The sequence below is a fragment of the Trachurus trachurus genome, assembly GCF_905171665.1.
Source record: "Trachurus trachurus genome assembly, chromosome: 7".
Classification (NCBI taxonomy): domain Eukaryota; kingdom Metazoa; phylum Chordata; class Actinopteri; order Carangiformes; family Carangidae; genus Trachurus; species Trachurus trachurus.
Window position 1 is genome coordinate 30,721,160 of NC_139901.1, and position 18,576 is coordinate 30,739,735.

Here is an 18,576-nt window from a genome sequence, read left to right on the forward strand (position 1 = left end):
CTTAAACACAAACACAAATAGATCAAGAAAATATACCCCAATAATAAATCAACATAACACAAGATCAAATCATTAATTCTAAACTTAATCTTAAACTACTAGAAAGGCACCCAAAATGAAATAAAGACATTTTTATCACTATTCAATGATCATTTTAACCTTTAACCTTAGCAGCTTTAAACTCCTAAAAACACACACAATCCATACTTTTAGCTTTTTAACCTTTTAAAGTCTTTTAAAATGCATTACATTTTGAACTATTTTTAAACCTACATGATTTTAAATATGACATTTTAACATGATTTTTGAATAGACATTTTAAAGGGATAGTTCACCCACCCAGAACCAGGGTTCGAACCAGGAAGAGGCTACAAAACAAGCTTGAAATATAGACTTATTACATTTTTTTCGGGACAATTTCGCATTTCGGGGCTTCAATACAAGACGGACATTACATACGAGCAGCATGGAGGTATTTGGATGTTTTTTGGTGTGTCTTTTTGTTACGAAGACAGTTGGTATCCATTTGCAACCGTTATATGGACATGCACTGCTACGCCGAGACCCCCTGTAACTCAGAGAAGCCACGGAGGACTCTGAAACTTCTCCCAGCCCTTAGTCCACATGAGGGGGAGGAGATAATGAGTGAAATTTAAATTTTGGGTGAACTATCCCTTTAACCTGAATTTGATACCATGATTTACTACTTTTAAATACACACATTTTAATATGAATTTACTACTACTACCTTATCATGGTAGAACATGAAAGCTCCACCCTCAGCCACTGATTAAAGTTTTAGACCAGCAGAGAGCTGCTTCTACCATTTGAAACAGGTTTCCCAGTTTGGAAGAAGAATTACTGGTTCCAACTTTGGCTCCGAACCAGCCCCGGAAAAGGAAAAACACTGTTCATTAATGTAAAGATTCCTTAATCGGATCAATGAGTTTGTCCTTTGAAGAAGAATCCCTGCTCCCTATACTGAGCCAGCTGATGAGTTGTTGAGTCAACCAGTATCAGCTTAGGGTTAAACTTATGTTTACAGAGTGAACGTTTTCCAGAGCAACTGAACTGATTGTGGTGTTGTAAACCAATCAGAGCAGTCGTCAATCAGTTTGATTAAACAGTCTCAACAGGGACAAACTGATCAGCAGGACCACAGAGCAGTGAAGAAAGACCACAGAGATGGTGAGTTCAAATGACTTTTTCTTCTGATCAGGCAACAGTTATAAAGTTTTAGACTGCATTATTCTATTCCATTATTAATGTATTTGCTGTGTGGCAGCCCTCCTCCATACAGGAAGAAACATAGAAATCAATAATTTATATACTGTATATACGCAGGCATGTCTTTATTCGTGTCCCATCACAGTTTTGGTCAGATATGGTCTTGACTCTTATGAAAGTGAAAGTAACTTCTCCTCGCACCATTCATGTCCCTTTATTATTTTTATCCAGGGACACGTACTGCACTCGTCACATCGTGCAACGTTCAGGGACAAGATTAGTGGCCAGTGGCGTTAGTTACGTTTCTTAATAAGACTGGTGTACCAACTCAGGTGTACAGATTTACTTTCGGTTTTCTAAAATAAAGTCCTCCTTCTTTCAAATAATACATTACAAAAATCATGAGCATATTCTATTTAAATAAATAAAATAAAAGACACTTTGATTGTACCTCCTATGTAAAACCGTGCAAGGCACTTGTTAATCTATTTTTAGATATTTTATCTAGGATATCCAAAGGGAGACCCCCTCGGGATGACACATAGGCTACATATGTTTGAGTCAGTGTCAGACTGACTCATACCTACGACTTTCCTGACACTTAACGCGGCTTACACCGTGTGGGCGGGGTCAACAGCTGGGTTCATACAAAGGTAGGCTATTGTATAATTTCAACATTATTAGCCTATTAATCAGTTGATGTGTTAATCCTTAAATTATGAGATCATTATTATTAGTTTATGTTAATTGTTTTGAAGGTCATTATAAGTAAAGTCGGCTAATATAAATATAGTGGAGTAAAAAAAAAGTGTAATAGCCTCTTCCCCCCATAAAAGATAAACATAGTAATTCTACTCAATCTTATTTATACATAATTATCAATATTATAATTATTATTTATCCAATCATGTCTTTTAATTTTCAGTTTATGACACTGTCATAAGAATATGGAGCCACCTTGCCGATAGGTTCTCTGTTCATGCTGTCTCTTTTTTGCCTTTTTTTTTTTACTCAGATATGGAACAAAAGAATTTAAAGCTTTTAATAAGAAAATTTGTTAATAAGAACATTTGTTAAAAAAAAAAAAGAAGATAAAAGTAAAAGCAAAAAATAAACTAATTGACCATAGATTTACAATGAAGTAGGCTAAAGTGATTGAATTTATTGATATTCCGCTTATTTCTTGTGTCATTTAACTTCTGTTATCTATCTTGTATGTTTTGTCTTTAAAATGTTTAATTGTGCTGTAGCTACAAAGAGTTTTTTTTTGTCTTGCCTTCAAGTTCACTGGCTGCTGCTTTAGCTCAGCGTCTAGCACCGCCCGCCCGCGCCTCCTCCGGGGTGTCGTGGAGACAATAACGAGCGCGACTTTCTGGTCAAATGACAAGATGGGGAATTTCCGCAGCCTCCTGCCTTCAGAGTAGTCTTACAACATTTCCGAAAGCGACTTCAAAGATGTAACGAATCGGTCGTCGTTTGAAAAAAAATTAATTAATTAATCAAAAATAAATCGAGAGTGACAGGAAACATTCGCGTTGCAGCGGGTCTGACTTTAACAGTACGTCTCCACCTTGGATTTCACTTCCGCGTTGTGTTGTAGGGTATTTATAACTGAGGCCATAGCCTAGATATAGTGACTGTGCAGCTGTGTGAGAGCTTTTATACAGGTTTGCTTTGCAGTTTGTGGCTGTGCAGCCTGTAAAAAAAAAGAGTTCACCAGCCTGGGTTTGTCCAAGGTATGAAGAGGAAAGCGCGAGCAATGGGTTCAACTCAGAGCTACGATGCAGCAGCAGCAGCAGCTGCCCCAAGTCTGAAGCCTGCAGCCTCCTCCTTCACTGTAGATGTAAGTGTTTGTTTTCTTTCTTTCTTTTTCCTTTTAACATTTACAAGAGCAGCCAGCACCTAATACAATACAACTACCTGCTGTTACAGCTGCATGTGTCTGCTCTTATCTGCTGCAGCAGATGTAAATATCTGAATATCCCATCATGAGAGGGCGGGCTCATTTTGAGGTCATAAAGGTTCAAGTTGACAGTGGGAATGTTGACATGTAATCCTTATAATATCCATGAGAATTGAAAAAAAAAAAAGGAAAAGTGTGCTTCACCTAGCACTGCAGCCCTCATGGTGACCATGCTTTCCTCATTAAAACCAACATACTGTATCAATAACAACTCTCAAACTACTGTAGCATCTTAAAATATGCCCAAAACCTTACTATAATAATGCAAAAAGATATATTTTTTAAAAGGATAATAATTAAAACGGTTTAAAGCATGACCACCTTTACCCAGAATGTGGAAGTGAAAGTGGGTGAGGGAGGGGATTTCAGGTTAAAGTGGAACTTCTGTGACACAGCTATAAAGGTCATACATTAGAAAAGCTAAAACTGTCTATTATATTAACAGTCATTTTTCTAATAATTCATGCTACAATGTGCAAGTGTGAAATCGCAGTGGGAGCCATTGCTTTATTTTAATCATAGAGAAGGGAGGTTAGATGAATATAAACTACTGAGAAAATCTGAATAAAGGGACGAGAGGTGGAGAGTGGATACGAGGCTGGTCAAAGGTTTATCAGTGAGACAAGACCCTTAAAAAGAAAAGATTAAAGATTGCTTTAGTCCAAAGTCTGCTCTGGAAAACTGAAGATATTATTATTCAACCACTTCACCTTTTCTGTGTGTCCCTTTTTTTTGGTTCCCATCCCTACCAGATGTTCCCTGTTCCTGTGGAGATTGTGGAGGAGATCTTCCTGAACCTTCCTCCTGACCAGGTGGTCTGTGCGTGTCGGCTGGTGTGCCAGCAGTGGAGAGCGGTGGCCGACAGCGAGTCCCTGTGGAAAGAGAGGTGTCGGAGAGAAGGATATCGTCTCCGCGAAGCCTCCAGAGCGCCCAACGACTGGAGGTTGTTTTACTTCTTGTGCAAGAAGAGACGAAATCTCATCAAGAATCCAAAAGGAGAAAGTAAGAAGAAACCACGACAACGAAAGACAAAGAATTACCTCTGAAAAATAACTTCTCTTGCAAATAAATCCCTGTCTTTGTTTTTGCAGAAAAAATGAAGGAGTGGCAGATATTGGAGAATGGTGGCGACAGGTGGAAAATAGAAGGACTCCTGGTGCCGCATCCAAATGACAAGGTCCAGAAAAACTTTGTGACGTCTTATGGGTAAGGTGCAGAAATCATCATGTGGCATTAAAGGGGTAGTTCACCCAAAATTCAAATTTCTGTCATTTTCTACTCACCCTCATGTCGACTAAGGGTTGGGAGAAGTTTCAGAGTCCTCCGAGCCTTTTCGGAGTCACAGCGGGGCTCCGTGCAGCACTGCATTGCCATATGACGGTGGCGAACGGGGCTCACTTTTCTTCGTCCAAAAAGACACACCAAAAAACATCCAAATACCGACATGAGAAATTGTTCCGAAAAAAAGTCTATATATTAAGCTTGTTTGTAGCAGAAGCTCCCAGTGCAAATCTTGCGCGATTTGCACAGACACAGGCAAAGCAGTGAACTGAGCTTCCACTACAAACAAGCTTAAAATATAGACTTATTTAATTTTTTTCGGAACAATTTCTCATGTTGGGGCTTCAATACAAGAGGGACATTACAGACGAGCAGTATGGAGGTATTTGGATGTTTTTTGGTGTGTCTTTTTGGACGAAGAAAAATGAGCCCCGTTCGCTACCGTCATATGGACATGCAGTGCAGCACGGAGCCCCGCTGTAACTCAGAGAAGGCACGGAGGACTCTGAAACTTCTCCCAACCCTTAGTCGACATGAGGGTGAGTAGAAAATGACTGAAATTTGAATTTTGGGTGAACTATCCCTTTAATATTTCTATATTTTAATTGCATTTATAAAGTGCAGAAGCTAAAGCTCTCGTCTCCTCTGTGCAGGATGTGCAGGAAAACCCAGGTGATTGATTTGGAGAAGGAAGGCTACAACCCGTCATTTATGGACGACTTCCAGCCAGACATCAAAATATCTGATTGGTAAGAACAATAATACACATGAAATACTCGATGCAACCGCTCGATCGATTGCAAATTGAATCGTCCACAAACTCAAGATTTTAGTGTTGAACTTTATCGTTGATTTTCTAAAAAGATTTATCAAAATGAAACTATCTAAAGTCTCCCCTCTGCTCGATAATATATAATGTAAAAACAAAGCTTGTGTAAATCCTAATAAATATGACCTCGTTACATCTGATGCTGCCCCCATATCAACAGAGCTGTGCTATTTATACAAGCTCCTGGTGCCGAAACCAAGTCTAATAAACTCACAAGACAAATAGCACAGGTGAATATAATAAGTTATTATAACCGAAGAAGACATCAATTACATCTCATCCTTTATTTTTTTATCCTGTGTGCACTGAGGCGCTCAAAATAAACACACTCGCTCACTAATGTGACTTTTTTGTGTCAAATGAAGATGAACGTGAGCTGCTGTGTCTGTGACTGTCGAGCTTATATGACTTAAACAAGCACAACATACTGAAAAACCCACAGGAATTCGTGCCCCAGTGACCGGTGCTGAATAGAAACCGACCCCTCGTTGAACCCTTAACCGCTGACCCCTGATCTGTGTGTGTGTGTGTGTGTTTGTGTTACATTAGGTATGCGCCGCGATGGGACTGCGGCTGCGAGTATGAAATCACTGTAGAGTTGCTGAATAAAACAAAGAAACCCATCCAGACGTTTGATCCCGAAGTCGTCATCTTTCCGCAGTGGAACGACCAGCAGTGGAATCAGGTAGGTGGTTTCAAGACCATAGCTGCAGTGACATCTTTGTTTTAATCGCAAATGTCTCTCTCTGTCACTCTGTAACTAATTCAATAACTTTAAAGCCCCAGTATGTAACTTATTTTAGCTTTTTATTAGCAAAAATCAAATATTGCTTTCATAAATACGTATTTCACTGAAGTCGAATCAAACCCGCATACAAATGAAAGCTTTCTCGTACCTTAGAATAAGTTGTTACAAGTCGTTACAAATACATAAGTGGGCGACGCACCGAACCGAGGCGGCCATGTTGCACCGCCATTTTTTTTTACGTTCAGTGGCAGCGTGACCGTAGGTAACCACGGAAACTCAGCGGAGCTGTCGACTCGGGGAGAAAGTTTTCCAGGTAGCGCCTGTTAAAACTGTCACCACTGTGTAGTGAGAGGAAGGACGGAGGCACTGATGTTGCATTCAGGTGCAGTCAGGCAGATGGCCGTCGGCAAACCAACCGGATGTCATTTTACTCCACGAGAGAAAGACGGTAAAATGTTTTGCCTCATACTGGCGGACCACTGTCTATCCTGTTACATGCAGCATCTGTTGTCTGTCTGACGACTGCCCGATTTCACGTGAATGCAACATCAAGAATACGTTCCGATATGAAACCGCAGATGGGGGGAATTCCTACATATTGCACCTTTTAAGCTAATTAAAAAAAATGTTCTACAGAATTATTATGCTTGTGTAACCATCTGAAAAACTTGGTTGCACCAGTGGCAAACGGGGAGAGACTTCAGGATGATTCTGTGCTGCTGTGTTATTCTGTTCAATCCAAACTTTGATTCAGTTAGTATAGGTTTTATATGAAATCATCTTTTCTTTTCAGTTATTATAGGAATAATGTAAATATAAAGCCACATGATAATTATGAGTAGTGGTACTGAATACAATAATGGTCTTGAAAATGTTGGTTTGGTCTCGATCCCTTGCTCCACAACACTGACAATGAGAGTGCATGATGAACCCAGGAACAAATCTAAAGTTCTAAACCCACTTGTTCTTAACATCTGTTTCTCAGGTGACCCATGTTTTCCAGAACTACGGACCAGGAGTGAGATATATCCGCTTTACCCACGGAGGCAGGGACACACAGTACTGGGCCGGGTGGTACGGGATTCGTGTGACCAACAGCTGCGTTGAGATATGTCCAGCAGTGGACACATAGCTCAGATAATAACGCCCGGCCAGCTGCCTCTCTTTGCCTGAAATTGCACATAATTTGTCATATATTTGCCTCGTGTCGTCAGTTCTCCTTATCCATGTTGGTGTGTAATTCATGCATACAGTAAATGCATATTAAATACTAGCTATTGCCTCTCACTGTATCCTGTTCGGGAGGTTCATGTGTATTATTCCTCTTCTCGTCCTTCATACTTGTGTCTTTGCAAACCAAATTTTTTTTTCTTTCTTTTAATGCTTGATTGCAGAAAGTTTAATTTGGTTGTGGAAATAATCAGGGACAAGAAAGTATGTGTTGTATAAAACCAACAAATGCTAATATGTGTCATAAAGTTGTTGTTAAAGAATGAAAGCTACATATGTATGACCTCTCTAGAAGCATTATTTGCACTGCTATATGTATTACATAAGATCTAATAATTAAGATTTATAATTAAAAACTTTTTTTTTTTTGGTGAAAAATGTTTTTTTTCTTTGGTTTGTATATATCTAGTCTGTCCATACATACACCTTCATTCTTGTAATCACCACAACAGACAACATGTAGTATTTGAAGTTAGATTTTATTCATAATACAGGTAATACTGGTTTATTGTGATACTTTGTCACAAGCAAGATACAGTACAACTTTGATGCCAAATTGAATAATAATAATAATAATTACGGTCCAAGAAACTCGTCCAACATTTTTTCCTGGATATTAATTCGATTTCAGTATCACATCAGCTTTTTTCTCTTCAAATCTCAGTATATGAATAATGCACACATTGTTCAGTCAATAATTATACTCTCGCTATATTTACAAATCAAATTCAAGCCCACCATCTCAGGCGTGGATATAGTTTAAGTGACAAATGCAAATAGTTCTACTTCAGTCATCTTCACAATCTTCACAGGATCTCTGACGATGGAGAGCATTTCATAGGAACTGTCACAATGTGGTGCTGTTTGACTTAATGATGCTGCAGACAAGAGTGAGCAGCACGGTCGCTTTTTTTTTTTTTTTTTACAAAATAAGAAAATTAATTAGCCTGGGGGTTACAAACCGAAATGCTCACACAAAGTTCTGGTATTGCAGTTTTTAAATGTTAAGGACATACATCACTTTCTTGTTAACTCGCTTCTTACAAAAAAGAGTAAATGACAAGGAAGTCGTTGTGCTCAAACTGTGCGTGTCATTTACTGGAAATGACGGTGACTATTCGTGATAGACGATGTCGAAAAGGAATGTTTAATCACAGCTGTATTTAAAACTCAAGCTCGGTGTGTTTCTTACTTTTGCTTGTCAGGCTCTGTGGCTCTCTCTCTCTCTGCTCTGACAGGCGTCAATTTATCAGGTTTTTCTTCTTCTTAAGCAAACTACAATGGAGCATAGCCTAGAAATGTCATATTACGTCAGGCAGCGCTTAGATCTTCTAGGAGACTTCGTCGACACTGACAGAATGAAACATAGTGGCTCCTACTAACCTTTGGAAAGTTGTGTTGATTCTTTAAAAAAAAAAAGAAAGAAAATGCTTGGAAAACAATAATATTTGAGTTCTGACTTGAGCTGGCCCTGTATTGCTAGATACTTCATCAGTGATGCAATAAAATAAAAAATAAAAAACGCAGTGTTGTGTGCAAGGAATCAACAACAGTAAAAAAGGAAATTACTTGGAAATAAAAAAGAAAAATAAAGAGGTGCAGGTCACACTAATACAGAATGCGAGCATCTCATCATTATAAGCATGTTTGTGTTTTACAGGGTGCTCAATACAACAGTTAGATCCACTAAAAAAAAAATACCACTTCATAGTCAGGTTCCTTCAGAGTAGCACCTCTGAGAAATAAACTAAACAATAATGTGGTCAAACTTGAAATATTATTCAATGTTACCCACAGTTTGCTGAGCACATGGCGTTAAGACCGTTTCAGTGGGGATCAATTCATCACAAACAGCATCGAATGTTACTCAATCTTGAAATCGCGTTCAGCACATTGATTATGTATTTAGGTTAAGTCAGTGAGATGGCAAATATTTCATGATATCTCGACTCGTGCTGGAATGTACTTGAGCGGGAAAACCTCCTTCAGTACTGTTAACCTAGATTTGGAGAAGTGTTGGGAGAAGGCTGCGATGTTGTGCGATGAGAACTTAGAGCAGAACACATTTACGCCTTTTCTTAGGTTCAGGAGGCTCCAGGGCAGCCAGTATTGCCTCATCAAACACATTCTTTAATCCTTTCTGTGGAAACAAAATATTAATATTCAAAACAGAGCCATGTTCCAAATACAAATTAACATCTTCAGGGAACTAATTGCAAAAAGAAGGCTGAGTAGAAGTGGAGCAGGGCGATCAAAATTTTCCTTTATTCAAATAACATTATACAAGACTCTCTGTGTGATCAAGTTGTCTGAGTTAAGACAAAAGCCCATGGAAATATTCGATGCTGCAGTAGAAAAAAATTATTGTTACTGTCCGAGACAGAATGTAGCTTAAATGCCGTTTCGGGTACAACTGATGCGTAAGAGCTAAATTCTGATTTTATAAACAGAATATCAACAAAAAACCAAACCAAAACAAAACTCAGTCATGTCCAGTTACACAAACTTGCACGCAAGATGCTGACAACAGAGAGGAGAAATAAAGATTGGCACTTTTTGTCATATTATTAGGCAGCATGGACCATTGTGATTCAGGCCAAGTTGAAAAGAAAAGCACACATGAACAGAAGGAGTAAAGTTAATGAGCACAAAGTTTTTAAGTTTAAAAGAGCGTTGTTGTGTGTGTGATTATTTTAGTGACAGACATCTCTTTACAATGAGTTAAGCAGCAGACGATCAAGAGGCAAAGCAAAGATGCAAGAAGAAGACATCAGAACAAACAGCATTTTCTCTTTCTCTGAGTTTCTGGGGGCTCTAAAGCGGCAAGGATAGCCTCGTCAAATACGTTCTTCAGTCCCCGCTACAGAAAGAGGAAAAGAAAAGGGAGAAAGACAGGCACACAACACACAGTTAGATGGAGTTTGTGGCTAAATGCTGTTAGCAAGAGACAAAGAGGCAAAGCGCACACCCACCCTTGTTAGGAAACTGACATTTAAACACATGCTTGTTGTCACGCCAGCGTTAAAGGGGGTTGGTTATGTAACGGGAGACCTTACCTGTGTTAGGGCTGAGCACTCGACATATTTGACTGCCTTAAGGTCGCGAGCCAGCTTTTCTGCCGTCTCCGGGGTGATTGGCTTCTGTTTGTTCTTGGCTAACTTCTCCACCGTGGAGGGGTCATCGCGCAGGTCGATCTGAGTGCCGACCAACAGGAACGGGGTCTTGGGACAGTGGTGAGTTATTTCAGGAACCCACTGGAGTGAAAAAACAAAACAAAACAGAGAAAGGTTAGGGATTCATTTCAAAGTCACCAAAATGTTTAAAGGTACACTGTGTAGGAATTACTCCCATCTAGCGTTGCGGTTGTATATCGCAATTAACTCAATTGTATTTTTCATGCTGCATTCACATGAAATTGGGCAGACGGACGACAGCCGCTGCACGTAACGGCATAAACAAGCCTCTATGTAAACAAGTGGTCCGTCAGCACGAGGCAAAACAATACATGTGACAATATGTTGTCATGGCGACGTCGTATTGTTTACCTGACCCACGTTTTACCCAAGGGGGCAGTTGTCGGTCTGAGAAGTGAAGCTCACTTCCGTGTTCAAAAAACTGCAATCCTCTCGGCTTCCTCTGGGGGCTGGTGTCAGAAAGCAGCATTCCCCATAGACCCCCATGTTAAAATCGCCGACTTTACATCCTCAGTAAACATGTTAAAAGCCTGGTGTCAGAACGTTTTTTTGTCTCAATCGATAGTTTCTACCCCCGCACTCACACACTCTGAGGGGGGTGATTTTTTTTTAACTCTACCGTTTTACTGTTATAAGGTTAAAACTCTGGCCAATTAGGGCGCGGAAACGTTGAGTGACAGGTTCGAGCAGCTCCGTGGACAGCTGCTTCGAGGCCAGTGGGCGGGTTCTCGGCCGGCCAATCCAACATGGCACTGTTCAGGGCCGCCATATTTGAGTCACAAAAACGACTCCCCAAAACCAATGGGTGACGTCACGGGTGCTACGTCCATTCTTTTTACAGTCTATGGTTTTACCGGCTTTCTCTGGACTTCTGTGACTAAAATGACATCTGGTTTGTTAGCGACGGCCGTCTGTCCGACTGCAGGTGAATGCAGCATCAGTGTAACGCTCCATTCCTCCTCACTGCGTTACCGCGGTGACTTTTCACAGACGCCACCTCCACCTGAGCCGACAGCTCCGGTGTCTCCGCTGAGTTTCCGTGGTTTCCTACCGTCACGCTGCCACTGAACGTAAAAACATGGCGACACCACATGGCAGCAGCACCGAGCTTACCCGCTCCATGGAGATATGAATGATATGAACGGCTCATTCAGAGCTGAAAGGAACACTTCAGTTTGTTGATGGGGGGGATTACTGGTTAATGAAAAACAGACTTTTGAACCAAATAATCGATTTTCATGAATAGAGAACAGGAGAAGTTACACAATGTCCCTTTAAGGATACCTCAGCCTTTTTAAATCGAAACTAAAGACGCACTTTTTTAGATTAGCATTTAACTCTGACTAGGGAAGTCCTGCTTTTAAGTGTACTTATTTTTGCCTGTTTTTATTCTACTGTATGCACTTTTAGAGGGCCTTTAACACCCTGCAGCACTAGTAGCACTTTCTTGTGTCTTCTTGCAGCACTGTGGCACTTTCTTGGGTTTTTATGTATTATTTTAATGTATTTTATTGCCTTGATGTAAAGCACTTTGGGTACCGTCTGGCTACTGTAAAGTGCTATACAAATAAATTTTGATTGATTGATTGATTGATACTCCTGAGACCAGTCGAACAATGTGTTTTTTTCCTCCCAGGACTTTCACACCGTTGTTTTGACTGTTACAATTGACCTTAATATTGCACATGTCATGTTATTACCTCAACTTGTGAGAGGGCGTGTGTGTAGCACTTAGTTACCCAGCGGCACAATCACTAAATCACCTTCTCTCGGGATGCCAAGGTCATCGGCTTGAAAAAACCCCGATGGCAAAAATTAAGCAGCAAATTCATGCAAATGGTTTTAAAATGCTTGTGAGGTGCCTGGACCTTAGTAAATTATCACTAGCGGCTATATTTATTTATTCCTCTCCCTGTGTGTCATTTGGTCTTTTACAACAAGTAAATAAATGCTGTTGTTTTTTTAATTGATTGCCACTCTCATCCTTTTATAATTAGAGGGTCAGTAACAAAACAGGATCCACAAGTTAGATTTTTAAAAAGCCTGCTAAACATGCACGACTGATTCCTGCTCCCAAACCTGATTCTGACTAATTTTCTTATCTACATATTTAAAACTGCATAACAACAAGGCTGTGGTTCGATTGTGTTCCTTGGTAACTATCCAGATAAAAAAAAGCCTTCCAGTTGTCGTGATAAATGCAGCAAGAAGAACAAATATTGAACTGCAGCAGTTAAGAGTTTATATCAATAAATGTAGTTGTTTTTAGCTTTCTATGTGAGATTTATGGTCAGTCAGGATGATTTTTAAGGTTTCATTTCAAAATGTTTTATTAGTCCCTTTTCTCAAGAGCATCAGTCATAGTCAGTTTTTCATTTAACTGAGTGACTCTGTATTAAAATACTATGGTTTGGTATTCTGTCATCATGTAACAACACAATACATACCATACTTTCTCACATATCTACCAACAGCATTCAACATTGGCAAAAAATGTTATACAAGAAACACAAAGTTAGAAAAATGTATTTCCTTTGCGGTCCTGACCTGCAAGCGAATCAGGACAGCAAGCAACACAGCTGTGTCCTCAATAGGTGTAACCCAAATAAGTTGTACATATTTACCAAACATAATCAATATAGTCACTCATTACTCATAGAAATGGTTTCAACCACCATTTTTAAAAACTTTATAGACAGTACTTGAATCCTAACTATGCCTGGTATTCTAACTATGTTGATTTATGGTTCAAACACCTGTAAATAGTCTGTTGCCTCACCAGTTGGGAAGGTGCATACATACATGACCTGCAGCAAAATAGTTGTCATTGATTACTGGTAGGCTCCTGAGCTATGCTAATATCCTCTATGTGTAGCTCTGTGGTATGTCTTTCATGTGCTGACTAACTGTGTCTCTGTGTTGTTATTTAACAAACTTCCTCACTGGAGATTAGCTGAATCAACATAAACCCACTACAAAATCATAAAAAAAACACTTTGTACTCACTTTTTCTTTAACATTCTCAAATGAGGAAGGTGAAACAACTGAGAAACAGACTAGGAAGACATCCGTTTGTGGGTAGCTTAGTGGTCGTAACCTGTCATAATCCTCTTGACCTGCGGAGACAGAGGCCACATAACAAATGAATTCACCACGTGCCATGTTGTGACAGACTATTAAAGGGATAGTTCACCCAAAATTCAAATTGTACTCATTATCTACTCACCCTCATGTTGACTAAGGGTTGGGAGAAGTTTCAGAGTCCTCCGTGCCTTCTCTGAGTTACAGCGGGGCTCCGTGCAGCACTGCATGTCCATATGACGGTTGAGAACGGAGCTCACTTTTCTTTGTCCAAAAAGACACACCAAAAACATTCAAATACCTCCATAGTGCTCGTATGTAATGTCCCTCTTGTATTGAAGCCCCAACATGAGAAATTATTCCGATTTAAAAAAAAAAAAATCTATATTTTAAGCTTATTTGTAGTGGAAGCTCCCAGTGTTGCTCTGCTGGAATCTCGCGCGATTTGCGGAGCCGTAAACTGGGTGTCAATGCAAATCACATGAGATTTGCACTGACACCGGCAAAGCAGTGAACTGAGACACTGGGAGCTTCCGCTACAAACAAGCTTAAAACATAGACTTATTTAATTTTTTTCAGAACAAATTCTCATGTTGGGGCTTCAATACAAGAGGGACATTACAGACGAGCACTATGGAGGTATTTGGATGTTTTTTGGTGTGTCTTTTTGGACGAAGAAAAGTGAGCTCCGTTCGCAACCGTTATATGGACATGCAGTGTTGCACGGAGCCCCGCTGTAACTCAGAGAAGGCACGGAGGACTCTGAAACTTCTCCCAGCCCTTAGTCGACATGAGGGTGAATAGATAATGAGTGAAATTTGAATTTTGGGTGAACTATCCCTTTAATAACTCTACATCTGTTAATTTGTTAATTGAATTGAATTGAAAGAGAAACAGATAAACTTACCTGCTGTATCAAATAAACCAAGGGTGTAGGGTTCACCCCCGATCATTACAGTTACTGCATAGTTGTCAAACACCTGTGGTGGAAGAATGAATGGTAGTCAGGTATGTTTCTCTTTTCTGCTTTGACCATACTATACTACTAGTACTATGTTGTTGTTGGCTGTCACACAAATGCATCCAATTGTGAAAATACTCCAAACATACTTACTGTTGGTACATACTCAGAGGGGAATTTGTTGGTGGTGTATGAAATCAATAGGCAGGTTTTACCCACTGCTCCATCACCCACCACCACACATTTGATAGTCTGCATCTCTGTGGTTTTAGCTCTAAAAAACAAAACAAAAAAAACATTAGCAGCAGGGAGGGGAAAATAAATAACTCATGAATTGTTCACAATCATACAAATATTATACCTGAATCTGTTAACAGGTTAATTCAGGCCAGGGTTAAATACAAATTTGAAGTATTGCCTGAGAATATTCAAAAATTGTTTGTGTTCATGTCAGAAGGGGTTGTAGAGATATTTTTCACTTAGAAAAAAATGTATGAAGAGAAACAAATTAGAAAATATGCACTGAAAATTTCACTGGATGTTTACATTTTGAGTTGTTTTGGTCTTGTAAACTCATTTATGTGGGTTATTTTTTGTTAGTTTGTTTTTTGTTGATGTAATCAAGGCTGTAGGTAACTGGAAGTGACAAACCATCTAAGATTGTTTGAGTTTAAGTTAGGGGGCAGACATAAATAAGAGTTACATCCTTCTTACTGCCCCTTTTCCTGTCATGAAAAGTGTTGATTCAGATGTAATTATGGATTTATGTGACATCATATTGTATTGTATTATAATCCTTAATGAAAGGGAAGAATAAAGAATGAATTGATGATCGATGGAGAGGGAGAAAAGCTGTTTCCTATCATTAACTAGTTAAGTGTCACACCCCACCACTACAACACAGTCTGGAGGCTAACGTTAGCTAATGACAGCGTTACCCTCCCTCCCTGTCACTTGAACACTTTTTATAACATTACTAACTTTAGTGTTAATAAATACGGCAACGAAAGAGTAACATAGTGTGTCGCCATCTACTTTAACAACTGTATACCATGATTTATAATAAAAATGTGTATATATGTTGTGTATTGGCTAGAAAGCTAAGCTAGCACTCACTAGACAATGCTAGCTAGTTTAGCCAGCTAGCATCCGGCGGACGCTGGCTTGTAAACGAGCCCCAGCTAACGTGATGAAGCAACTAAACCGATGTCAGACCCGGTGTTTGTTAACTAAACACACACACGGATGTAGGAAAAATGTTTCAAGTACATACCGGCGTCCCTCTGTGTCTCTGCTCTGCTCTGTTAGCTGTCTATTTCGCCGGGCGTTGGCACCAGCGAGCAGCAAGTTGGTCCAGTACTTCCACCGCCGCTGCCAAGCTAGCTAGAATAACACCGGATGTCACCTTCAAAATAAAATACCAAAACATAAACTCGACACTATATTACGATACAACACAACTGTAAATGTATATATAATGACGTAAAAGGTTGTTAATTTGACGTATTTGTATTCTGTATGTTGTGTTTTTACATAATTAAACCGTACGAGTCGTCACTTGTGTCCTTGTTATGCTTTTACATTGAAAGATGAAATCCCCTGCCTGTGTTGTCGTCCTTGACATAAACTGAGGCTGCAGAAGTGATGACATCACCTCCTCAGTCCCTCGCATCCTGCATCTGATCTAGAGTCTGAACTCTGTCACTTTATAAGACCAAAAAACAACAACAAAAACTTGTATATATAGGCTAGCCTTAATTTAATTTAATTTATCTTATTTTCTTGTTTATTTGTTTACTATTATTATCTTTTTTATTCTATTTTAATTCATCCATTCTTTTCTCTATTTTATCCCACTACACTGACTATTTTACTTCATTCTACCTAGTGTCTTTCTCGTCTTCTCTTTTTATCTATTTTACCTCATTTGATTTAGTATCTCTCTTATCTTCTCATTCTATCTATTTTACTTCATTTTGCCTAGTGTCTTTCTCCTCTTCTCTATTATATATATATATAAGACCAAAAAACAACAACAAAAACTTTTATATACACACAGTACAGGCCAAAAGTTTGGACACACCTTCTCATTCAATGTGTTTCCTTTATTCTCACTGAAGGCACCAAAACTATGAATGAACACATGTGGAATTAACAAAAAAGTGTGAAATAACTGAAAACACGTCTTTTCTTCTTTGTCTTCTCTTTCTTCTTTTCTTCTTCCTCTCCTTCTTCCTCCTCCTCCTCTACCTCTGCCCCCACCAATTCTAGTTTCTTCAAAGTAGCCACCCTTTGCTCTGATTACTGCTTTGCACACTCTTGGCATTCTCTCGATGAGGTTCAAGAGGTGAACCTGACCTGAACATGGTTTTCACTTCACAGGTGTCAGTGTGCCTTGTCAGGGTTCATTAGTGGAATTTCAGTGAGAATCTACAATGTAAATAGTCATGAAAATAAAGGAAATGCATTGAGTGTGTCCAAACTTTTGGCCTGTACTGTATAGCCTATATATAGGCTAGCCCTTGATTTATACAAGACTTCATCGTACAAATTAGGTAATAACATACTTATTGGTTGCTACTGTACTGATAAACAACTTAGGCTATATAAAACTTCAGGGGATAAGGGAGTAAACTTGGGAATCTTAAAAGCTGGAAGAAACAAATACTAGCCTACTACATTTTTGTGTGTGTGTGTGTGTGTGTGTGTGTGTGTGTGTGTGTGTGTGTGTGTGTGTGTGTGTGTGTGTGTGTGTGTGGTCTCTAAAGGTTTGAACAACAATTGTTCTTCCGCTCCGTTATAAAAGAGTAAAATATCAAATAGGCAAGGCAAGGCAAGGCAAGGCAAGGCAAGGCAAGGCAAGGCAAGGCAAGGCAAGGCAAGGCAAGGCAAGGCAAGGCATTTATATAGCGCATTTCATACCAAGGCAACTCAATGTGCTTTACATAAAGACAAAACATTAAAAAAAGAAGCATAAGACAGAATAAAAACAAACAAAACACTAAAAACAGAGTTAAAAGCAAGAGCAAATAAAAGTAAATAGATAAAGTTTTAAGTTCTCAGCTATAAGCACGTGAAAAGAGAAATGTTTTTAACCTGGATTTAAAAGTGCACACAATTGGTGCTGATTTCAGTTCTGCTGGTAGTTTGTTCCAGTTGTTGCAGCATCACAGCTAAATGCTGCTTCACCATGTCTGGTCTGAACTCTGAGCTCCACTATCTGACCTGAGTCAGTCGATCTCAGAGCTCTACTGGGTTTATACTCTACTAACATGTCATTCATGTATTCTGGACCTAAACCATTCAGTGATTTGTAAACCAGTAGCAGAACTTTAAAATCTATTCTGTAGCTGACTGGGAGCCAGTGTCAGGTTTTAAGAACTGGGGTGATGTGATCTGATCTCTTTGTTCTGGTTAAAACTCGAGCTGCAGCGTTTTTGATACTTTTTCGGGGGAGACCAGTCAGAAGACCGTTACAGTAGTCAAGTCTACTGGAGAATAGCCTGCTTTCCCTTAAGAACAATTGTTGTCAACACATTTTCCAATATAGTGTCAATTGTATTTACAAAAATCCAAGATATAAGGATATGATTTGCTCTATATTTAGTGTGACTGCTGAGCAGTCACACTATTGTTCTTCTGTTTGGCCATTTTCTTCCGCCTTTTTACGGTCTTCTTCTAGTCCTTCATACTTTGTGCTATTTCAACAATTCATATATCAAAACGTGCAGCTTTTTCAGGACAATATTGCTATTATTTTTCTCTTTTATACTATTTATACTTTTTCAAATATTTAACTTTTTAGATGTTGACAGTGTGCAGATCATTAACAGACAACAGTCTTCTTCACAACTCCACTGTAGTGTAGGGATTAGGGTGGCTGCTTGCCAACCCCAAGGTCACTGGTTCGAATCCAAGGGAAGAACTCTTGTTATGTTATGTTGAATTCTGCTCTCCTCCCCCGCCTTCAATTGGTTACAGGTGTTTGTTATCTCCTTGATTACTCATACCAGTTTGCAGCACATCATCACATTACAATGAATGACAACAGTCTTGAAAGCA

The 18,576-nt window shown here is 39.3% G+C and overlaps 2 protein-coding genes across 3 annotated transcripts; one reads left to right on the forward strand and one right to left on the reverse strand.

Moving 5' to 3' along the window:
• The first annotated feature begins 2,626 nt into the window (after positions 1-2,626).
• Positions 2,627-7,403, forward strand: LOC310988681 (F-box only protein 6-like). 2 transcript variants are annotated; one of them, XM_083975365.1, is made up of 7 exons: positions 2,627-2,785; positions 2,964-3,070; positions 3,943-4,192; positions 4,282-4,396; positions 5,125-5,220; positions 5,850-5,985; positions 7,034-7,403. In XM_083975365.1, exons 2-7 carry the CDS (start codon positions 2,966-2,968, stop codon positions 7,178-7,180), a joined length of 849 nt encoding a protein of 282 aa, XP_083831491.1. In that variant the 5' UTR covers positions 2,627-2,785; positions 2,964-2,965; the 3' UTR covers positions 7,181-7,403. The 2 variants fall into 2 exon arrangements, with proteins under 2 accessions (XP_083831491.1, XP_083831490.1); XM_083975364.1 differs by having other exon boundaries at positions 2,627-3,070.
• Positions 7,404-7,738: 335 nt separating this feature from the next.
• LOC310988864 (cell division control protein 42 homolog) lies at positions 7,739-15,884 on the reverse strand. Its single transcript, XM_083975666.1, has 6 exons — positions 15,788-15,884; positions 14,668-14,786; positions 14,461-14,533; positions 13,479-13,588; positions 10,335-10,532; positions 7,739-9,418 (listed from the first exon to the last, which is right to left on the reverse strand). The coding sequence occupies exons 2-6, from the start codon at positions 14,770-14,772 to the stop codon at positions 9,329-9,331; spliced, it is 576 nt and encodes a 191-aa protein (XP_083831792.1). The 5' UTR covers positions 14,773-14,786; positions 15,788-15,884; the 3' UTR covers positions 7,739-9,328.
• Between the last annotated feature and the right edge of the window lie 2,692 nt (positions 15,885-18,576).